Genomic DNA, 23,251 nt, shown 5'->3' with positions numbered 1-23,251 from the left:
TTAAATAGGGATGCAGTGCAGTGCATAGGATCAAAATGCAATGCACTTCCAAATAAACTACCTCTTGAGAAAATTAAAAAACCCAAATCTGCTGTGCTATAACGTGCATTTCTTGGCATCCCATAAAGAAGAGAGAAATATTCTGCCAGTGTGTCAGGAAGAAGTATATGAGAAGCTAAAAGGAAAATACAGCCAGAAGGTATCTGAACCAGATTGAAGGCCCATTTTACAAATGGAAAACTCAGTCCTGGAGAGGCTATAGTGAAATGTGAAACATGATTTTCACAAGGAAATGATTGTTCATAATGTCATAACTGTTCTCATTTGGCTTCAGTAGTTTTAAATTTTTGCAGATGTGGCAAAGTTCAATAAACTTCTAAACCTACAGGCTAACCACTATGATTTAATGCTGAAAAGTAACTAATAAACAATGTTCATATCGCTGCATGTAAACCAGCCATATTATTGCATTATAAAGTTGTAACCAACCTCCTTGAGGTGCACTGCAAAGAATCCGTCATTCTGGGAGCTCATAGACACTTTGGTAACATCTCCCAGTGGAACCTCTGACTTGATATTCCCAGATTTTTGATCCGCAAGAAGCACGTTGTTTTTGGTTAATAAGAAAATCCTGGATGTAGCCTTTGAAAATATCAGAAATGCAAACCATTACCTATACAAATTGGGAACTGGTCTTCATTGAGCACCTAACTAAGACTATGAGCACTTCACAGAGTTAATAGGCTTGGCCTATATTAGTAAACATGTACATCTGATGTTCAGGAAAAGCTGCAGATCAGTTAAAATCAGGTCAAATTTATTTATGTATTCTAATCATAGATTGAGAAGCTTAGCTCATTTTGGCACATATGCTTAGATATAAACAGTTCCTTTAATCACTAGCTTAGAGTTCTAAAATTCAGAAATGGAAACTCAGAAACTATGCAAATCAGGATAACCTTATTTCTCATGCTCTGTCAGTCCCCAGGAAAACCAACGTACCTTTTCAGTGACAGCTAATCAGGATTAAGCCTCACCATTTACTGTTATTCACACCAAAACTGTGTTGCAGAACACAAATCATCACATAGGTATTTTCAACATTATGTTCTCCTCCCTTTATCTATTGGAATTTCTCTTTAAGAAGATACACATTAATATTTTAAATCAACAAATATTTTTAAAGCATGAATGTGTTACTGAATTCATCTTAGAAAATAATACGAGAAACGAGAACTTAATTTACATATCGCTTTTTCTCCTGTAAAACTTTAAATAACAAAATCCTAACTTTTATAATTAAGAAGCAGCTTTCTCAAGCACATGGAACCATATATCTTTTTGCATTATTATTTTTTATTTTCTCAAAAATTTTTAGAGCTGTAGCCTATGCAAGTACAGAAAAGATATTGTCTTCATTTAATTAGTTTCTTCTGAACTATAAAATTAACTTGGCATCAGCAACAGGCAACCTAATTTCACTCCCACGAATCCATAAATGACATTGACATCTGAGAAGCTGAGATCTACTACTTCTAGTATTTAGACAGACATGGCAAAAACAATTACATTTACTACAGGAGGATAATGCTTCCTGTTTAAATAAGTACAATTTAAATGCAAAACAAGTTCTTTGTTGGCAGAATAAAGAAGTACCCAGCATATTTAACAGCTTTATTCAAATGACACAAGAAACCTGCCTCTTCATTCCAAAAAACCTTTGATATCAATCAGAAGACAGGCAAAGTTAGCAGAATATGCCACTCACAATTTGAAAACATAATAAAATGTGATAATGAGGAGCTTAAACAACAGTGTGAACCTTGAAAGTTTATGTTTTCTAAACACTCGAACAGGAACAACATTCTCTAAAACTTTGTTTTCTTCAGTTGGCAAGTAGAAGATTTAAGTTTGGTGCAGAGACTACATTTAGTTGTGAATCGGTACAACTTGTTACCAGTTGATGAGATGCCATTTTTACTTGGAAAATTCACTGAAAACTATAAACCCAAATAAGATCTTAGTAATCTTTATATAAATGTAAAATGGGTGCTTAAAATCACCGGTTTCTATAAATCCAACATTCCCAGTCTTGACCTTAAAAAAAGGCATTTATAAAAATCCTCAGACTATTACGTGACAGAAACCAAGTCTCTCTCTCTGTTTATTTAGAGCAAAAATTATCTTTGCTTCTGGATAAACCAATGCCATCCCATTACCTTCCCGTTAGCTCTATTGATCTTATTGACAACTTCCGCAATGATGATCTTTTCATCCACAGCATCTTTCAGTTTTTTGTACTTGGGGTTCTTGCTGATTTCCAAATACGCCCCTTGGAATGGCTGCCCGACGCTGCCCAGTAAAAAGATGAGAGAAACACGAATTAAATAAAAAATCACAGGGAAAAAGTAAACCTGCTGAGACTGTCACGTTCTACTCAGGCTTTGTGGAGCCAGGGAAAGGGTTACTGGTATTTTAGTGCTCACCAGAAGTCTCTCTCTGTCCTTAAATAATTATATTATACACAGAAAATTAGCCACATCCTATGAGTCATTATCATACTAACTGATCAGAAACTTTAAACAAGTAATTTCCTCCACCCTTAAGGCCAATTAAAAAAAAAAAAAGCAAGAGGAGCTGATCAGCTCTGAGTAAAGGACAAAACCAGATGGAAATGTTTCGAAATGAGAGCATGGTGGGTAATGTTCTACCATGTTGGAGCTTTGGGCTTTGTTTTTTGTTGGTGGTGGGTTTTTGGTTGGTTGGTTTGGTTTTTATGTGTTTGTTGTTGTTGTTTTTTTTTTGTTGTTATTGATTTTCCTTGTTTTGTTTTTATTAATTAGCATTATGAAACCATAGTCACTAAAACCATAGATTCCCTGTCGACTTCATCCCTAATCAAACGATAATGACTTACAAGCCAAAACTGAAAGGAGTCCACAGTTACTCTCTGTCACACATACCACTTAAAAATGTCTTGGATAAAAGTAACTCAGATATATATAGTTTGCTGTACGGTATTTCATTGTTCAGTCTTAGTGTTAAAGTACGCAACCAGGGATATAAATAAAATTCCTTCCTTCCCAAAGAGCTCTATGCTGATCAGCTGTATACTGACCCAAAGAAAATAACCTCCTTGCTCCTAGAAAAGTTCAAAAGCAGCAGCTTTCTCTTCTTCCAGAAGCACAAAAAGACATCCCAAAGCAAACAGGGAAAAAACCACAAGCTAACATATACAACCATTAAATAAGTAATCTACTAAAGGGAAGAAAAAGAAACATATACTGAGCCCATTACAGGAAATAAGGAAATGTCTCAAAAAAAAAAAAAAGAAAAAAAAAAGAAAAGAAAAAAATGAAGTAAAACACACAAACAACCAAGCAGAGCTTGAACATGTGCGGAACTGCCCTCAGCAGCTCCTGCAGATTCCTTTTCTGAACCCTGAACTTGCTCTACAGCACCTTGTTCCTGCTCCATGCAAACTATGGCCTCTAAAAGTAAACTCTCCTGAGATGGACAAGACCTTTGTTTTCAAGAAAAACACAATTTCTAAGCTCATATTCACTTCAATTCAAGTTCTTTCAAGGACATCAGATCTCTGACAGTTTTATGGCATGCGATGAAAAAAAAAAGTCCATTCCTTAAGTAAAATCAGATTCTACTGCGCTTTCTTGAGTAACGGTAGCTCCACAGATAGCAATGACAAGAATTTATCAGTTTTTAAGTACTCAATGTGAGAAACCAAAAAACATATTTGCAGAAATTTCATATTTTAAAAAATTCTGCAATTAAAAATAAATAAATAAAATGGAAGTGAGCACTTCTGGGGTTTTTTTTAAGTATTCTTCGGAAAATATATATACCGACGTATCTAACTCTTAAATTACCCAGTCTTCACATAAGAACATGAGGCTGGACGTACTAAGGTTGAACACATGAGAGCTCCCTGGCACGTGTCATCAGAGAGTGACATTGTCACTTAATTGGTTGCAGGAACCAGCATGATGGAAACTAGGGGAAAGGGTGAGAGTCATTCCCTTCTATGAGTTCTCCAAACTTTTATGATGTGAACAGGTCATTGGGGGTTAGGACAACAAAACATCACGGCTTCTGGACAGAACTGCTCAGTATCAAGGGATTCGTGCTGCACCATCTTAAATTAGAAGCAAACTGAGGTCAATTGCCAGGGTTGTAAAGAAAAATAATGGAGTGACATTGTCAAACAATGAAAACGCACTTTCCCACTTAATGTAAAAAGCAAAATCTTGCTTAGTTTCCTAAATCTACGTAAGGATGCTGAATGTATTGTATGCCAAAAGCAGTAGAATAAGTAATTACCTGGCTGGATATAAAGCCTTCTTATCCTTGAAAAGTTCACTTGCTTCCAGTTTTTCCTCATAGATAAGCTTCTGCTGATCTGTGAACTGGTCTCTGTACTTTTTACACTACAAAACATGACAAATTACACAAACAAAAAATTATCCTTCCACATCTGATATGAAGCAGCACAACTTAATGTTTGCCTATTGCTCAAGATGCACATTCTTCATATACTTCTGATGTGACTCAGCTCCATCCTACATGCCGCTGTAGCACAGTAACAAACAGCGGAGGGGTTTTTCTACTCACTCCTTCTAGATACTTCTGAATTACACCACAACCAGTATCTAAAACATCTTATTTAAGCATGTTGCATTTGAACATGAGCTTAATCTATCAATACCAGTCACTGGAAGATTGTGCTAAAACGCTTCACATATACATATACAGTTTCATGATTGTGGAAGTTTATGTAAGCAGAAAGAAAGAAAAAAACATAGCTGAGAGGATGAATTTTGCAGGCTCAGAAAGAAGAACCGTTCCTTGACGATTCACAGAAAACATAGCCCCCAAGATCAGTAAAACGTCCCATCAGCACTTATATGGATTCTTGCCGTTCTTTCCATCCAAAGATCCAAACCAAACCTCAGCTGACCACAGTTTCTAAGCAAAAAATGCCACCAGGTACTTCCAATATCAGTCCAAGCACTAGTCCCATTCCTGGCCATGGACACAAGTATTACGAGCTACCAGCTAACAGGGAACAGGCACATAAACTGCTTTACTATTAGGTGACAAGCTGACGGCAGGATGCAATCCTCTCCCTAGGCCCAGAAAGGAGTAGGCAGATAGAGATACGCCTTGCAGGCCAAGGACAGTGATCAAAAGACACACTTATTCCGAAGAAATAAAATCATCCTGGCTGGAACAGGAAGAAATACATCTTAAAAACAGGCTCCTCGTGAACAAAACTGTCAAGAATCATGGGATGAAGTTCTATAAAGACTGGGCCAGAATGTGTCCTACCCTCCACAAATGGAAAATCCTCTTTAGTTCCTTGTGAGTGGAATCCAAGAAAAGGTAAGGTCTTGCTGGCCAGTTTTTATCTATTGGTGATAAAGAAGGCATCTTTTTCTTCATTTCCAGGAAGTATTTTTGCATCTGTGATAAAATTGAAGCAAGATGTTTAATTAATGTTCAAATACCAGAGTTATTGAGATAAGCAAGGAAAAGCAGATGCTCTGTGATTAAAAGCATGGTCACTAAACAGCAACTCTCAGTTTTAATAAAACTGAATATGGCTTTAAAAAGCCAGGTATACTGAGATATGCAGATTTAGACATCATGTAAGCATGGCAAATGCTTAGTCAGTGCCATTCCCACACCTTCAAAACACTATCTTCACAACATCAGAGTACTTCAGTTGTCAATTTTCCATATGCTGACCTTGGATATTTCCTTACAAAGACTATTAAGGCCACAATACAGCTGCTACTTTTGCTAGAAAACAAAACACTGAAACACAGAAAATGTACATGTGCTTTGTATGGATATATACATACAAGTCTCTGAAGGGTAAATTCATAAATTTTTCTTCCAGCATTGGCTCTGAAGAATTTCCTGTACTCTCTACGGACCTGAAAAGTTAAACAAACCCTCCAAGTGAATATAAGAACAAATTTGTTTCCACAGGTACTCTATTTTATAAAGCTCTATGACAGAAAATACTTCAAAAGCATACAAGCATGCAAAGTGTCCCCTGAAAGAGGAACATTACCTGGGTACACTTAAAATACATGAACCAAGAGGTCAGAGAGTTACCTCAGATGACCTGAGTAATTTCCAAATTTAACAGAGAATTTGAAATACTTTTCTCTGAAAAGGCAAAATATTCAAATATTCTTGATTTCACAGCATGAATCCATTTTCATGGTTTTTTTGCATAAAACTGATCTGGAAGAAGTGAGGTATCATCAGTAATACGTATTTCATTGTGTCTGAAATCACACTGAACTAATGGTAATTATATAGTTAACTCATGAACTGTTTTTCATTTTTCTCCTTTAAGATTCTTAATACAGAGTTTACTGTAATATAAAGGGATTTTTTTTTTCCAGAGCAGACTTATGCACTGAACAATTCTTCATATAAACAGTCTTAACTCGAAAAGGAAAAGAAGTTTTTGCATTTGATAAAAGCACAGGTTGCTTAATGTCAGCAAGCTTGATTCTTGCTACTAAAACCTATTTTTTAAAAAAATTAAAAAGTGATCATTGAGAACCATTTTTCGAGGTGATACTGATTTTAGCACAGTATTTGAGTTCTTCCCTTTGGGAAACCCATCTGAGAGAGACCACAACCAGTTTGCAGTTTTATGTGAAGCCCTGGCTCACATCAAGTTAGCTGAAACATCCCCCGATTTTAATTTTTATTATTTTTAACTTTGGCACATCTTGCAACACACCTGTTAAAAATTTTGAGCAAAAACCAGAGAAAACATGGTGGCTTTGCATAATTTACCCCAGAGCAAATGTAGTGGTTTTAGCTAACTTGCTGTGTGTTGCTGCGTTCACTGTAACCAGAAAATCAACCCACAGAGGAAAAACCCACATCAATTTATAAGAAAAAGCTAATTTGCCTTATCCTGGAACACCTTCTGCCCCAACCTGAGTGTCGTGCATTTTAAGAAAAGCCAGTATTTTGAAAGCAAAAATCTGGGATTAAAAAAACCCAGATACAAACAGGCTTTGCTTAACTACACATTAAGATGCATCAACAGAATGTACAGCAGTCAGCTGTCTTCATTCTATGCAAATACAGCACATATTTTTTTTTCCTCCTCATTTTGTAAGAAAAATTATTAGAGTTCTTATTCACTGATTTTCTGTAAGGTTTAGTGCTCTGTAATTAGTGCACATCCTTTATTTATTATTCAAGGATGGAAATTAAGACACTCAAAGCCACTCCAACCACAATCATCCCAAATCTCACCATGTTCTCACAGACTCTCTTTAATGATGTTGCTTTATATTAATTCTTCGTGAGCTGCAAGGTGCAAATTAATTTGGAACAAAGGGACTAATATACACCCACACATCCTATCGGCGCTGCAGGGAAGCTGCAAAGCAAGCACTGAGAAATGCAAGCCATTCCAGAAAAGCTGAAATCTGGATAATACTAAAAATGCTATTAAAATCCACTTATACGATCAAAAAAAAAACCAAAACAAACCCCAAACCACAACCTCAAGAATTAATGGTGTAATCTTAATCATTTATATCAATTTAAATCTTCACCTCCACCTGTCATGGGTGAAAATATTTTGCCACCAAAGGAGAACTGCCCATGGTAACAGTGATATATTGGAATTACAGATTATGTTCTTATTCAGAAAAATCTGCGTGTTTCAGGTAAGACAGAAGTGCTGCTTACATTATTAAAAAAGATAAACTGAAAAACCACACCGCAGACAGGCAGAAACATATTTCTGCTGTACGGTGTCTTAAAGGTTTGGGATTAATCAGTTTTCATTTAAATGCTGCTGTTTGATATAAAACAGCCTCTGAGTTCTCAGGAGGGACATATTCTTGTTTCAAAATCATAAAAACAGACCCACGTTGGCAGTAGTACATAAAGTGTGATTCTGATCTGCAGAATGACTTCTTAAAATGGCTCCTTTGTATTTCCAGCTCTGGTTTCCAGTGAGGTATTGTAATTTTTAGATACATAATAGACATAGATATACATAATAGACATAGATTATATATAATTGTATGTTTTGTAACTATTTTTCCCATTTCATCATTGTTAGAATTAAGGATGAAAATAGGAGAGCTGAGCTTAACTCTGCATTATCAAGCAAATTGTTCCCTTTCATACTTCTGCAATACCTCTATTAGCAAAAGTGACACCCAGCCGAACAAAAACGATTCAGATTTCCACAGCTCTTCAGGACTGCAGCTGTAAAAGTGTTTGGAAACGGTGTTATGCAAATCATCTGGGCACAGACCTGAAACATCTCAAGATGCCATTTTTCACAGTCTGTTTACAGAGCAGAACTACATTTTTCCAGATTACAAATGTGTTTTCTTTTGCTGACCAGTCGTTGAAAGAAAGGGACAGAGAACAAAGGACTCCCGTATATCTCAGTTTTTCTGGGAATTCGTGGTGGCCACCAGCCATAGGTAACAATGTCATGACCTACAAAGGTTTGCTGGAAGCGACAGGATATTATAGAATCATTCTGTTTGGAAGAGACCCCAAGACCAATTATTGTTATCAAATATCATTAACTTTACCCTGTGCCCTCGATACAGGGGTCTCCACCCTACTGCCCACTCAAACAAGCACAGGTCATGATAAGAAAATACATCCTTGTAATCTTTCTGAACAGGATCTTTGCCAACGTGGGTCAGGTTTTAAAGTCAACCACCATAATACGGTCCCTTTAATTTGTCATTTGTCTTCTGGTTGAAAACTGAAATTCCTGATATGACAAAAAACCATCGATACCTAAATACTGCTGTAAACGAGGCTTAGGATTTTTTCAGTAAAGTCCATGACAAAATTAAGCAAAGTAATTCTGTGTAAAAAAAAAATCACCCCTACTAGTGAGCCCGCATAACTGCTCGTTCATTAAGTGTTAGTAAGATGCCACACTTTATTGAGTTCACGTTGAGAAAGTACCTTCAGTCCAAGCCAGTAAGCCCAAATGACTGCCACAGCATGCTTACGCCTAGCCTCCTCCTTCAAGCGTCTCAACTCCCTCCGAGCCTAAAAGGGTTAGATAGTGAACAAAAGAGACAGCCCGATGCAGACAGCACAACCACTGGGAAAAGGCTTCTCCCCAAACAGAACAGCCAACTTCAAATCGAGATACAGAGAGATGGAAGAACAGCGATTAACCTTCAAACCCCAATGTGTTGGTGCGAATTGATGTGAAGCCACGTCGGAGGTTCAAAAAGCCTCTGAAGTGGCATGTACAGATAAGAATTTTGTCAGCCCTGTGAGTTGCTATCAGTGTTTTCCATCTTCTTGTCTGTGGTATCTCGTAACTGGATTCTAATGGAGAACTTTGCTGGCAGTTGCATGATGAAAATGATGCATGTGAAAATCCAGGTTTACTAAAGATCTCACTGTCTGGTCCCTTCTTCCACTGGCAGAACAGAACCAACACTGACACTGCACACGTAACGATGAATTACCAGCACTGTATTGAGGGTTTTTATTCTGGAGCTCATTTTTTATTTTGATCTTTATGTACTTTAATTCTTCAGCCTAGTAAATTATGTCTGTATTTAAGGACTGAAGGGGTAAACCCCCCAAACCTCACGCCTTCCTCACATACAAAGAGCTAGGCACCTACTGACATTTAACCAATCCATCCCATTTTAGGAAAGCCATTTGCAAAGTAAGTATTCTAAACACAAAGGTGTGTGTGGGCAACTTAACAGAATCTCACATTTTAGGAGATAATGGGTATGTTTGTTATTCAGTAATCTGATGATAAAATCAAGCAAAATGAAGAGTTCCAGTATTACAGGATGAGTCACAGAGGCTCTAGTTGCTGAGTTACCCTGTTTCCCCAAAAATAAGACAGGGTCTTATTTAATTTTTACTCCAAAAGATGCGTTAGGTCTCACTTTCAGGGGATGTCTTATTTTTCCATGAACAGCAATCTATGTTTATTCTTGAACAAGAAAATCAACATTTATTCAAATACAGTCATGTCATCACATTCTGTTACATCTGTCCTGCTGCATTCTGTTGCCAATTAACTTTACTTTTTTATATGTATTGCTGTCTGGACACTATTTAAATTGATTTTTTTAATTAACTGTAACTGGGGCTTATATTTGGAGTATGGTTTATATTTCGAGCATCCTCAAAAACCCTGAAAAATCATGCTAGGGCTTATTTTTGGGGTAGATCTTATTTTCAGGGAAACAGGGTATATGCAGAAGCACTTCCAGCCTGTGCCACTGACATGTTTCTGATGTAACTAGAAAGGTTAATTTGTGTTAGATATCGGCTCTCATCAAGAATATTTGTCACTAATCTGCTTGGAACAAAACCTCCTACTATACAGGAAAAACAAGAGATCTGCAGAATATTTGTCTCTTGTGAAAAGGAAGGAAATAGAGTACTTGAGGTCTATAGTTATCTGAAGAGAACTTTCAGAAATTTAGTTTTAAATATTCTCCTTGGAAAAGATAAAACATCACACAAGTTAAAACAAGTTTTATCTTTTATCAGATACTGTAATTCTTTTTCTAATCTTAATTCAATGTAGATTATCTTTAAACATATATGTAATTTATATTGGCTCCTGTGAGCCAATTGATAAAAATAACTACTAAAACATGTTAAGAATTATCCAAATCTGCTAAATAATTAATCATAGAATCATTTCAGTTGGAAGAGACCCTCAGGATCATCGAGTTCAACCACAACCTTACCTAACCCTAGCAGTAAATTAAATTAAATGAGGAGCTGTAACACAGTTAATGCTCTTTGCATTGCTTTCTGGATGCGTCCTCCTTAATTCTGAAGAACGTCTTAAAACTGGGAAAGTAAATATCACTTCCACAGTACTGAGCAATTTTTTGGTGAATTGAACTCTGATTAAAAAGAAAAGAAATTATCAATATATTGCATTTAAACAAATGCAGAGGAAGCAGCGTGTTGGTCAAATTTCATAGAAACCTAAGTATCAAGCTAGAACTGAAAAGATGCAAAGTCTCTCTAGTATCAGGAAAATTCTGTATGTGTGTTTGGATTCTTCAGAAATCTAATACAAATCTAATACATCTATATCAAAATAGCAAGGGTCAAATTAAGCATTATACCACAGATGTAATTTGAGCACATTTCTCCATCTAGTTGGCCAGGTGTTCTGACAACAACCCTGCCACCCCTCCAACCTAAATAATAACTGGAAGATGTTTTATATGTAAAGTATTTACTGAATATAGTTTTCAACTACATTACAAATTTATTGATTTTAAACCAAGAAAATTTTGACCTCTAGCAAACAGCATTTCAAATGTTCACATAACCCACAACTGCAGGCTGGGGATTAACAAGAATCTTTCAGTGGGACTTTGCTTCTGAAAACAAACAGCTGATGCTGGAATTCCTGGGATTTTTCTAGGGCTGTAAGTTTAGAATTGCAAACTAACATCATTTTCTGCTCAAAGATCAGGTCATAAAATTGTGCTTGTACTTACTGAAATTTTCTTACTGGTTCAAATCACAGCCAGAGAATCAATTAAACCAATTAAAACTAAAATTTAGTAAAACTTAATAGCGTTGGTTTGAACTTGTAAGTGAAGACTGTCCAGGGTGCAGAATATACAGCCTGGTGAAAATCTCAATTAAATCGCTAATACAGTATCACTGAAAGCACTTGTTGGGGGGGAAAAAACACACTAAAAAAATCCCCAACCTTCTCTCCCCCCGCAAACCATGCTTTGCAAATTTACATGGAGTTAAATGCATTTCTGAAGTTGAGAATACCATAGTCTAGTCATTTTTAATCTAGTCTAATGGCTTGTTAGTGCAAATCACTACTTGGCTGCCATGCAAAGAATTTCCTACTCTACAAAAAACTGACAGGCAGAATGTTGTCAGGTTTATTAAGTGTGGCATGAATGGAAATGGAAGGAATCAATGATCATGCTCTATTATTCTAAAGTAAATTGTATTAGTTATTAATTATCACTATTTACTACTGATGAAATGTTGATATTGTTGGGTAATGAAGGGAGACATGTGATATGTGCATGAAGTACCTTATATCCAAGCCAGAAAGCCCAAATAACAGCAATAGCATGTTTATTTCTAGCCTCCTCCTTCAGCCGTCTCAGTTCCCTTCGCGCCTGTGATGCATTTGGAAACGGGATATAGAAAGGCTTAGGAAAGAAAAGGTTACTGCAAAGTTCCCAGTGGTGCCAGAAAGAAAGAAAGAAACCAGTCACTACAAACAGCAAATATTAAAGCGCGTCCCAGCTTCACGCATTGCACCAGCTAAAACATGTTAGCTGCAAAGAGAAACATAAAAATTGGTAGTTTAAGCTGCTGAAAATATTCCCAGGTAACTTTATCCTGAAGGGCCTTCTTCACTCTATGCACAGACAATTATGTGCACAATTTGTTGTCGCTTTCTTACCTGGGTACCATGCCAGTAAGCGGCAATTATTGTGGCAGCCTCGTTACAACGCTTCTGATGCTTAAGTTCCCGAAGAAGCTTCCGAGCCTATAAAGAATTTAACACATTATTTTATTCAAATAAATAACTATAATTTCTTAATGATTTTCAACTGAGGCACTGCAACCTGTAAAATCTAGGCGAAACCAAAATATAATGCCTCCAAATCCCCAGGAAAATAAATTAATTAATGCTCTGCAGCCTAATATTCGCTGTTCCAGGGAAGATTCTGTGCACAAGCAAGAGCTCAGGACTGGCAGTTCAGGGAGTCTTAGTTCAACATTTAGTTTTCTCCCATATTTACTGCATCATCTGAGATATTGATATGTCTGTCTGCCCAAAAGCAACAATACTCTTCCTCTACACAGTATATGTCTTACCCATTTAGACTGCAATAAAGAATAAATCACAAATAAAGTGCCTGGCTCTCAGTCACACTTTAGGCTGCTGTCAAACCAAGGTTTTATCCATGGCAGTGCTACCTCAAAAGAGCATGTTCTTCAATGACAAACAGAAAGCCATAACTCCAGATGAGATGATGCTTTTACCCAGTTTTCTTCAAATAATGCTCATGGGAAAAGACAGCACATCAACAGTAACACTGAAAGGTTATTTTTAACTCATTTACACAAAATAACAACATGTAAAAATCAAGAAAAAAAGTAAAATTAAATTACAATAGCAAATTAAAGCCTTCTGGGCAGGAGAGGGCTGTTTACATCTATAGCAAGTAACTGCATCCCCTTCCTTTCCCGACTGACAGGAGAGGAACGGACTCCAGATTTTAAGGCAGCTCCTCTTCCCTAAATAGAGGAGAAAGCCACACTTCATGGGGCGGAGAAATGTTAGTAAGAAAACAGAAGAGCCCAGGGACAATTTTTCTGAAGCTGGACAGCAGTAGTTGCTTTAAGCACCGTGGCTGCTTTCATGTGAGCTGTTAACCTCATTTTTACCTGGTTTTACAGCATCACTCCTTCAGTCTCTGCTATGACTGCAGGATTATCCCTTCACAAAGCTCAGAACTCTCAGAGAAGCAGCAAAGTTGTAGCAAATTAAGGCAGAGGGCACGCAAACAGCGATAATGTACTTGCTCAACACAAGTTGAGTACAACACACTGAGCAGCAAGAGGATTGAGAACTGGTAACCCAAATGCTTTATTTTAAGCCTGCTTTCAATTTTGTTCATTCTGTTAACTGTAAAATAACTGCCAACCATGACTTATTTCTTCCAAATCAGTCCAAAGCTAGTTTTCATAAGGCCAGTGGCAGAGCCCTGGACCATCCCTCTCTGGCCTCCCTGATTAGTGCGTATCTGGGTTTGCTCTGAACACCAGACCCACTCATTCACACTCCAGCCCATGGAAAGAGGGCACCTCTCTCCAAATACTCTGTCAGAAGATGCCCCAAGGATAACCCAGTAGTTTAGTGTGGTGCCAGTCTGCACTGTTTGCAGGGATTTTGATCCCAGGCTACCAGCAGATATCCCAAACTCACCTCTTCTATGGCAAACACAAGTGTTTAACAGCTACGGCACAGCCACAGCTCAATGGACAGAAGGTACGAAAGTCGGAAGGCTCACTGCACTTGAAGTGTTGTTTTCGGACCTGCTGCTCACCTTACATTTTTACACGGAGGGTGATGAGACCCTGTCCCAGGTTGCCCAGAGAGGTGGTGGATGCCCCATCCCTGGAGACATCCCAGGCCAGGCTGGACGGGGCTCTGAGCAACCTGGTCTGGGTGAAGATGTCCCTGCTCATGGCAGGGATTGAACTGGATGAGCTTGGAAGGTCCGTTCAACCCAAACCATTCTGTGTTTCTCACTGTGCAGACCCAGCTGCAGTAACAGGAGACTCACCTTCCATCCTCTGATGTAAGACTGCACTATAATAGCCGAACTCTTGATCTTCTGGTACTTTTTTTGTTGCTGTATTGGAAACAAATATGCACTGCTTAGAACAGAATATTGCAACTGTAAAATATTGTATAATAAAACTTTCATTACTAACATTTGGGAAAATAAGATTAAGGATACAAGCACTAAATACAAAAAGTGAATACATTTTGACCAAGCAGATCAAAGTGTAGATTCTGTGCTCAACTCTAGGGGAAACAAAGCACATCAACAATGCTGGATGGACAATGTCACTCTGTGTTTACAGAAACACTAAGTTCATGGTCAGCAGCACAAAAGTGACATGGATTAAATACAAACAGTGACAGCTTTGTCTTTCTTGCCAACAGAGTAGTACACAAACCATCACAAACACTCAGGTTTGTTGGCTAAGCTTTTTACCATCTTTTCATAGGACTTGTGCTGTTCCTATTACCCACAGTCCCTTTGTAATACTAAATGCTGATGATAACATAGCAACTGGAAAAAAACCCCAATGACATGCTGGAGTATTATCCAAGTATGCCAGTTTGAACAATTAACTTCCTGGACAGCTGAGTGTTTTCCTTCCTTTTTAGAAGTTCTCCACCAGACTAGTGGTTAATGTAAGACTAACTATAAGCCTAAGTGGACAATAGTTGAAAGACTTGGTAACAAGTTAAGAAATAAAAATCATGTGTACTTTGTCATGTATTTGTTTTCTTTATATTAACAGTTGTACCAATCTAGCTGAGGCAACTCCATTTTTTATTCATCTAGAACGTATGAGATCATAATGAAGCCATATGGGCACAATGCAACTCTGTAATGATGCTGTTCATAGAAACGGTGCGTTCAATCCTAAAAGTTCAGAGAGGAGAGGTTTTACAGTGAAAAAGCATTTATTCCTACTTTTTTGAAATTATCCAAGATAACTGAACCAAACACTACTGGCTTTCAAGATGATAAACAGAAGTGCTCAAGTGAAAAACTGCGATTGTCAATTCTGCAGCTTCTTCCTTTCCATATCATATATTTTATCAAGCTTCCTCATAAGCACACAATAGCAAAATGCAGCTAAGATGTTTAAGAATTGTTTTAAAACTTAAAAAGAATACTTTTTTTTGTCATATAAGTCAATGTTATTTACTAACTGATGAAAAGACAAGAAAGAGTCATAAAGCAGCACCACTCAGTTCATGACACAGAATAACCAGTCTACAAAGAGATTTGAAACTGTTTTAGAACTGTATCAATAACAACTAGTGAACTATGAGTCTTACGAGCTATAATTAAAATAAATCCCTGGGATCCTCCCAAGCAGCATTCTTGAGCCTCAAATGCAAAGGTTCCAAATAAGGCAAAAATACAAAAAGCCTTAGGAATGACTGAATTCCACAGAACTGCACATGTATATTACCGAACATTTTTTACCCATTAACCATATGTTTTGAGAGCACTCTAAGTGCCAGGCAGCAAAGCATTTCAGCTGAACGAAAAAGGCTCTTCCCAGCTGCGCCACAAAATCCCACTCTCCCAGACCTAACGGGCTCTGGTGAGCTTTTTAATTATTTAAGCACAAAGTAAATACTTAATAGTGGTCTCTAGAAACTCAGTTTCCTTTTATTCACATTTGGTGCTTAAATACTATCAAAAATTGAATTCTTTCAAAACTTCTTCATACATATCAAGGAAAAATATCATATGCGGGTTATATGAAATATCATATCAGGTTTTTAGGAAAAAACATATTAAACAACAAAAAGGCGCCCCCCCACCATTTAGTAAGGATGTTATCTTACTGCGTATCTCCTGTACCAAGAAGCAACCACAATCTGGCTCTTTTTCATTAACAAGAAGCGTGTGCGGCACTTCCAACCTCTATAAATCTTCGCAATTAGAGTAGCCAAGTCCTCTAGCCGCTGCTTTCTCAGATCTTCCAGTTTGAAGAGCTGGGTGTGGAGATTTTTAGGATTTTGTTTGATGTAGGAAGAAAAACAGTAGGAGAGAAAAGACCAAAGAACTCATAAGCACAATTATTTTAAGAGAAATCTGTCCTTTACTCAAGTCTCCCTCCAGACACCTTTTGCTTTATTCATCTTCAGAGCTGCAGGCATGTACATCAACAGGGTTAGTGGCAGATACGTTGCCACAAGTTAGTGCAAAAAAGCTACATTAAATTCAGGCTGACAGCTACGACAGTCTTGATTCACACCAATTTTAATGGGTCTAACATTAAAAAGTTCTTTATTTAATGCCATATTCCACAACAGTACATCAAAGCACAGTATCTAGAAAACTCTGCAGCGACCAGGCAGTAAACGATGCTGTTGATAACAAGGCGTCCTCGTGAAAAGTGGCTCGATTTTGCAGGGGAAGGTATTTTTCACTTACCGTCCTTGGGTTGCGGATGAATATCTTTGATCTACCAAACGAAAATTCTTCTTCAGGGATTTCCAATTCACTAAACAGCACCTCTACTCCAGCCCTAATAAGAAGCAAATAAGCTTAATAAACATGACCTCCAGCTCTAACTCCTTAGTTTACATATTCACAGATTAATTTATGGAAAGCATATGAAAGTGTATTTTAAATTCTTACATAGCACTTGACATAAGAAGATTGGAAACCTAACCCATTTACTCACTGGTTATTTAGCTAAAGGCAAGAATAATCACTGTAAAGGTTCAGAATAATTTGATTTTAAAAAGACCTATTTTTGTATCATCAGCAATAGCCTGCTTTCCTTTTATATGTATGATTTTACTATTAAAAAAATAAATGAAAAGAAAAAAAGGAAGGACTCTCATAATAAATCAAAACGTGAAACAAAGACTGACAAGTTTGACAAATGTGAATGTTCCACACTCCATCAACTGGATTTTATAAATGTTATCGAAAATGAGAAGAATTGCACAGAACTTTGTGTGCTATTGTTATCAATAGTGCACTTCCACCATTATCTAGGTAACCTAAAGATTTCAATTGTAGCTAAAGTTATTAATCTGTTATGAAAGGAATTTACATCATGTTATTGGTGGCCACATGTAAAAATAATTAAGAAAAGCTCATCATATCCAGGACATCATCTGTAAAATACATGCAGATACTATGCAATTTAAAATTACATCTTTAATACAACCGATGTGCAAGAGGTATTATCTCATAGATGTTGATAAATAATTATGTATTTTTTTTCTTGAAAGGACAGAAGCTATTATGACTGTCTTTGAATAAATGGGTGTTCCTACACTTTGAACGTTATTAAAGACAAGTGTCATTTTGATCATTACAGACATAGTCATTTTGACTAATCTCTCTCTCTCTTTCAGGCCCAAATCAGTAAAAGCTGCAATATATTCTAAAAACAACATGTTGTCCTTGCTCACATGCAAAATCTTTTCCATTACTAGGTTAGTTCATCACTAAAATCATCTCCTTTGCCAAGGAACTGTAATGTTGACCCTACTGAAAAGTATGGGTTTCCTGGTGAATGAACTCTAAAATCTCTTCTCCCAAGTAAAAAGTGATAGATCAAGAGGAAAGGGCATAATCTTGAGCCAGAGGAGGTTTATATTGGATATTAAGAAAAATATTTTGATTGAAAGGGTTGTCAGGCATTGGAACAGTCTGCCCAGGGCAGTGGTGGAGTCACCATCCCTGGAGGGTTTTAAAAGACATGGAGATGAGGTTCTTAGGAACATGGTTTAGAGGTGGACTTGGCTGTGTTGGATTAACAGTTGGACTCGATGATCCTAAAGGTCTTTTCCAACCTTAAATGTTCTATGACTATGAAAACCTGGAACCAGATGCTAAGGAACAACAGACAAGTAAAACACTTGAGCCAAAATGGCTTAGTTTTTAAACTTACTTTTATGATATTTGAAAGTTCATTAAATTAAAAAAAAAAAAAACAACCAAACAGGGCAGATAAGAACACTGCTGATTTCCTACCTGGCTGGCCCTCTCCAGTGGGGCCACGTCTGCTTGCACAGCATTTTGTACCGTTCCAGGCAGGGCTCGTACGCTTGCCTGAAGGCATAACCTGCCCTCCTGACCCGCACGTTCTCCAGCAGACCGAGGTAGCGGATCTGGTGACACACCAGGGCGTCATTGAAAATGTGCGCAGCCTTTTTGTCATTGGGTTTGATGCACCTGAAAAGGAAAACAAACGGAGTTTACAGCACTGTACGTGTCAACAACTGTTATTGTGAGTTTAAACCATATATTTCAACAGTTTACCCTCGGAAATCAAGATTTTGTTTTGTTTTTTTAATTTCCCTAGACATAAATTCAGCAAAGCCTTGCCACAGGGTAATTTACCTAATGTAGTTTGGATTTTTGGTCTGAAGATTTTTCATCAGGGTAGCGACCGAAGCCTTGAACTGTGAACCTGCCGTCGGTGGTCTCTTCAGGTTGATCTTCGCAGGGTTACCTTCTGGGAACAAGGCTTTGATAAGAGAGTGACTGGCCTTCCACATGGCCTGGGAGAGGTCACGATACAGAAGATCATTATTTTTGTCAACAAATCCTTCTACCTGGTACATAACCTGAAAAACACAGAAGAGTCACATCAGAGCATGTTTAGAATTATAACATAGATCTGTTCAAAACTGAACCAAGAAGTTAATTTCTTCTTCTTTCTCCCTATCCAAAACAAAGGACATTTCAGCTTTCATTTTAAATTTGACATTTGGAAGACTTTTTGGTGGATAAAATGTCTGTGAACACACTTCCCGAGAAAGATGCATTTCTCACACTGCTAACAGCTGATCAGTTCTGGTTTCTGAAATAGGAAAAAAAAATCTTCTGTGATAACTCGGATACATCACTACTTGCCAACTCTCCAAACTGATCTTTTTTTTGGCTGACAAAAGGGTTTTCCCTCTGTTTTGAATCACAACAGCAAAAATACCCTTTCTCCTTTCAAAGTACCAATGCTTACATTATTTGCCTAACTAAAATGAGATATGAAATATCACCTCTTGATGTTGCAGCAGCAAGCAGCTACCCATGCAGTTCTCAGGGGACTGATATTTTAAAGATCTTTCACCAGAAAAACAGTCCAATGACAACAAGCATGAAAGCAACGCTCTGACCTGCAGCTGGGGACCCAGGAGGCGTCTAGGGGAACTTCCTGCAGATCTCGGATTGCTACTGGCTTTTTAAATTTAATTTATTTTTATTTTAGTTTGATTAATTGCAACAAGTCACCCAGCTGGTAATACAGATCCTTCAGCTTCATGATTTCTCAGTTCTACATAGATATGTACTACGTACATAGAATACTGAATAAAATATTTCACACAACAGCAAGACACTGGAGACTCAGGCAGCATTTTTCTTTGGAGCACATGATTCTGACAGGTGTGGTCATTGCCACTACTGAAAAAAAACCACAACCTATTCATATGAACTTGCTTATACTTCATGAAAGGAGAATCAGACTTTTGTTGTCCAGTGACTGGGTCAAAACGTTCTCAGCTGAGGATGGAAAAACACAATATTCTTCCCAAAACAGGCGGAATTCACTGACTGCTTTACTGGGTAAGTGAATGCCAATAACGATCGAAGAACCCCAGTGCCTGCTAAGAACTAGCCTGTTTGATGGATTATATGCAATTATGAAATATTCTTAGCAAATACATAACATAAAGGTAATGAATGGGTATATTAAGACTGTAGTAACTGTAACTACTCGTACATTTGTACAGTCCTAAAATTACATTTGGCCCCTTGAAAGCAGGTGTGAGGCTGATGTGGCCCCCAGTGAAAATGAGTTTGACACCCCTGGACTAGATGATCTCCAAAGGTCACTTCCAATCTCAACCATCCATCCCGTGACTTCAGCTAGTTCACGGACAAAGAACATGTTTTCCAAAATATCTTGCCTTTAGACATGTGTGAATTTTTGTCATTCTAAACAACATCTTTATTTCCAGAGATCCAGCAGCACAAGCAGTTCACCACCAAAGCATATGGGACATCTTTCCCCTCTGCTGTAAGGAATACTGCCCTTGAGTTCAACCAGAGCAGCACCATCTCAGAAAAACTTTCAGCCCAAATCACAAATCTTAGGTTTAAAATGGAAAATATTAAGACAGGTCTGTTTTTTTTCATAGAACCATAGAATAGTTTGGGTTGAAGGGAGCTTCCAAGCTCATGCAGTCCAACCACTGCAATAAGCAGGGACATCTTCACCCAGATCAGGTTGCTCAGAGCCCCGTCCAGCCTGGCCTGGGATGTCACCAGGGATGGGGCATCCACCACCTCTCTGGACAACCTGGGCCAGGCTCTCACCACTCTCATTGTGATTTTTGATCAACTATTGACTCAAGCAATTTTCCTTCATTACTGTAATATCATTTAATGGGTAAAGAGCCTTCCTTTTGTACCAAACCTTGGCTTCCCACAGGTACAACACCCTAAACCACTGCATACCCTCCGTTTTACCAGGTACCTTGCCAGCATAATGCTGGATCCTGAAGCAGCTGTGAGGCAAGGAGGTGTCATTGAGGAACCGCGAGCACTTGCTCATCCTGCTCTCGAAATGCTGGTGAGTGGCACAGACTTGGTTCAGCTTTTCTAAGAAGGTGTCATCAGTAACAGTTCCTGGTCTCAGGCATTCTTCATCTAGCATGGCCAGGATTCCAGTTTGGTTCTGAAGTTTCAAGACAAGAGCTTTAGTGTTTGTCTCCATCACGTTTCCCTCAAGGCATAAAAAGGAGACTGCTCTCTCTCATTTGACTTCTGCAACCCAGAAAAATGTTCTTCAAGCCATCTCAAAGCTTCGTTTTTTTCCTTATCCCCATTTCCAAGTACCTCCATTTTTGAAAGACTGCTTTTGAGATCTAAATCTTGAACTTCATACTGGAGTTTCGTGTCATTTACTCGGACTGTAGAAACTCCAACTTAAATGAAAGTAGCCATGTTAGGAGTAAAACCAGCATACCTTCTATGTTAATTGTTAAAACCTATTCTTTTCCGATTATTGAGGAATTTTATCCTTCTTGCTGCACTAAGTCCTTGGAAGTCCTCTTATTAGATACAAGTACTTTCTGTATCTAAAACACTCAATAACAAGTCTTTGATTTTTCTAGTTTCCATGTGAAAAGAAATATAACTTATAACACATCGTGTGATATCTGCTAGTGAAAACAGCGTTCAACGGAAACATTTAAAGGTTGGTTTGTTGGTTTTTTGTGGATTTTTTGTGGTTTTTTTTGTTTGTGGATTTTTTTTTTTTTGGCATAGATGCTGCTGAACATTTCTAACAAAGTAACACGTAGTCTCATTAAAAAATAGCAAAATAACTTTTACCATACAAAATAAAATGAGTTATACAATGAGTTGCTTCTTGTATAAAATCAAAGTGTGTAAAGATGTGTACAGACTTCACAGCTAAATTCAGTTCATGCATTAAAAAATTATTCAGAGAGATTATTGAATATAACTTACATTTTCTATTAGGTCACAAATTATAGCATTGTTGAAATACTCAATATGAGTCCATTCAATCCCCTATTGGAAAAAAAAATATGTATGAATAGGAAAACAATTGAGGAATATTTCCTCTAGGCAATTTAAGTTATATTCCAGTTAATTTCAAATTTAATTCTATGTACTTACAAACCTTTTATTTATTAAAAAAAGAAATGCAATCATCTACTGCTAACATTTATCTACGCAAAAGGACTGTCCTTGAGCAGCTGCCAAACCCGCTCTCCATTCCTTTCCCCCACCCGTGTCAGCTTCCCATGCACTCCCTGGCCCCCCGCCAGCTGCTCCCACTGCCCACTGGACACAAGGAAACAAACCCGTTTCCCCGCAAGCATCCCAGATCAACATTTCTAAGCTCTTCTTTGGTTGTTTTTTTTTTTTTTTTAACAGGAGGAAGAAAGAGGGCTAAATTTAGATAAGGCTATCTGAAAAATCTAAAGTCTGGCAGATATTGCTAATATCCTATTTTTTTCAAATATCAGCAATATGATTTCTAAGATGAGATGCTAATGCATCAGGAGGTAACACTGGTAGCGCAAAAGACTGAAAAAATAAAATATGAGCTTCATTTTCAATTTGCATTCTGTGGTACATCTTACAGTTTATTTTTTCCAGAGTATTTGAAAGATCATTCAAGAAGCAAATTACAGTAATGGTGTTTCAAGAGTTTCACCACTGAATGCAAAAATAAAAAAGAAGACTCACCACAACTTCACGTTATCCTCAGGATTATAAAGCAGGATCTTTATTTAATTTTTTAAAGTGTTTACCCAGCAAAACGGTATCATCCAATTTGCATAGGGACAGCGTATGCCAGTTTCTACAGCTGCAAGCTGGTATTTTGTCTGTGTATCATGGGGAGTGCTGTTAAAACCTATTAAAACTTTAACTTGACATTCACTCACAGAATCCCATCAATCACCAGAGTACGGGCTCCAAAGCACATCTTAAATTTAAAGCTCACACAGCTCCCTTCAGTAATTAACATAAAGAAAACAAGAACCAAAATCTACTTGTAGGGTTTTTTTCAGCTCGTATGCTCTTGTTTCACCCATCCAATTCTCTTTTGAAATGGGATTAGCTGTGGCCGCTGTCAGGGTGTATCCCAGATGAGACTTCATAATCAAAAGCACAGCGTAATTAGCACTAATAGCAGAACGCAATATTAGTCTTCTAATAATTAGCCCTTGCTCGGAACTGCCAGTCAGTGTAGCTGATGAATGAGAATTGGGTTTTGTTTATACCTGGAGAACTTGTAATGTGAAACAAACCCAACTTTTTTTGCTTAATAGTCTGCCACAATAGTCTGCCACGTGGTCCAACGCAAACATGCTCCATGCCAGGCCTGTGGT

The 23,251-nt window shown here is 37.6% G+C and overlaps 1 protein-coding gene across 4 annotated transcripts in view; it reads right to left on the bottom strand.

Moving 5' to 3' along the window:
• MYO1B (myosin IB) overlaps nucleotides 1-23,251 on the bottom strand; it is a 109,071-nt gene that overhangs the window by 5,771 nt on the left and 80,049 nt on the right. For 2 of the 4 annotated variants that reach the window (XM_065840391.2, XM_065840390.2), the window contains exons 15-29: nucleotides 21,858-21,920; nucleotides 20,860-21,060; nucleotides 18,723-18,949; nucleotides 18,354-18,554; nucleotides 16,794-16,887; nucleotides 16,202-16,351; nucleotides 14,385-14,453; nucleotides 12,491-12,577; nucleotides 12,114-12,200; nucleotides 9,007-9,093; nucleotides 5,883-5,957; nucleotides 5,347-5,481; nucleotides 4,339-4,445; nucleotides 2,220-2,352; nucleotides 490-642 (exon numbers count right to left, since the gene is read on the bottom strand). In XM_065840391.2, the coding sequence (XP_065696463.1) occupies nucleotides 490-642; nucleotides 2,220-2,352; nucleotides 4,339-4,445; nucleotides 5,347-5,481; nucleotides 5,883-5,957; nucleotides 9,007-9,093; nucleotides 12,114-12,200; nucleotides 12,491-12,577; nucleotides 14,385-14,453; nucleotides 16,202-16,351; nucleotides 16,794-16,887; nucleotides 18,354-18,554; nucleotides 18,723-18,949; nucleotides 20,860-21,060; nucleotides 21,858-21,920 (1,869 nt within the window). The remainder of the gene's footprint in view (nucleotides 1-489; nucleotides 643-2,219; nucleotides 2,353-4,338; nucleotides 4,446-5,346; nucleotides 5,482-5,882; nucleotides 5,958-9,006; nucleotides 9,094-12,113; nucleotides 12,201-12,490; nucleotides 12,578-14,384; nucleotides 14,454-16,201; nucleotides 16,352-16,793; nucleotides 16,888-18,353; nucleotides 18,555-18,722; nucleotides 18,950-20,859; nucleotides 21,061-21,857; nucleotides 21,921-23,251) is intronic. The other 2 variants (XM_071811211.1, XM_071811212.1) reach the window with 2 other exon arrangements.

The sequence above is a fragment of the Patagioenas fasciata genome, chromosome 7, assembly GCF_037038585.1.
Source record: "Patagioenas fasciata isolate bPatFas1 chromosome 7, bPatFas1.hap1, whole genome shotgun sequence".
NCBI classification, from domain to species: Eukaryota; Metazoa; Chordata; class Aves; order Columbiformes; family Columbidae; genus Patagioenas; species Patagioenas fasciata.
The sequence above is the reverse complement of the archived record's forward strand: the minus strand, read 5'-3'. Positions and strand labels throughout refer to the sequence as shown.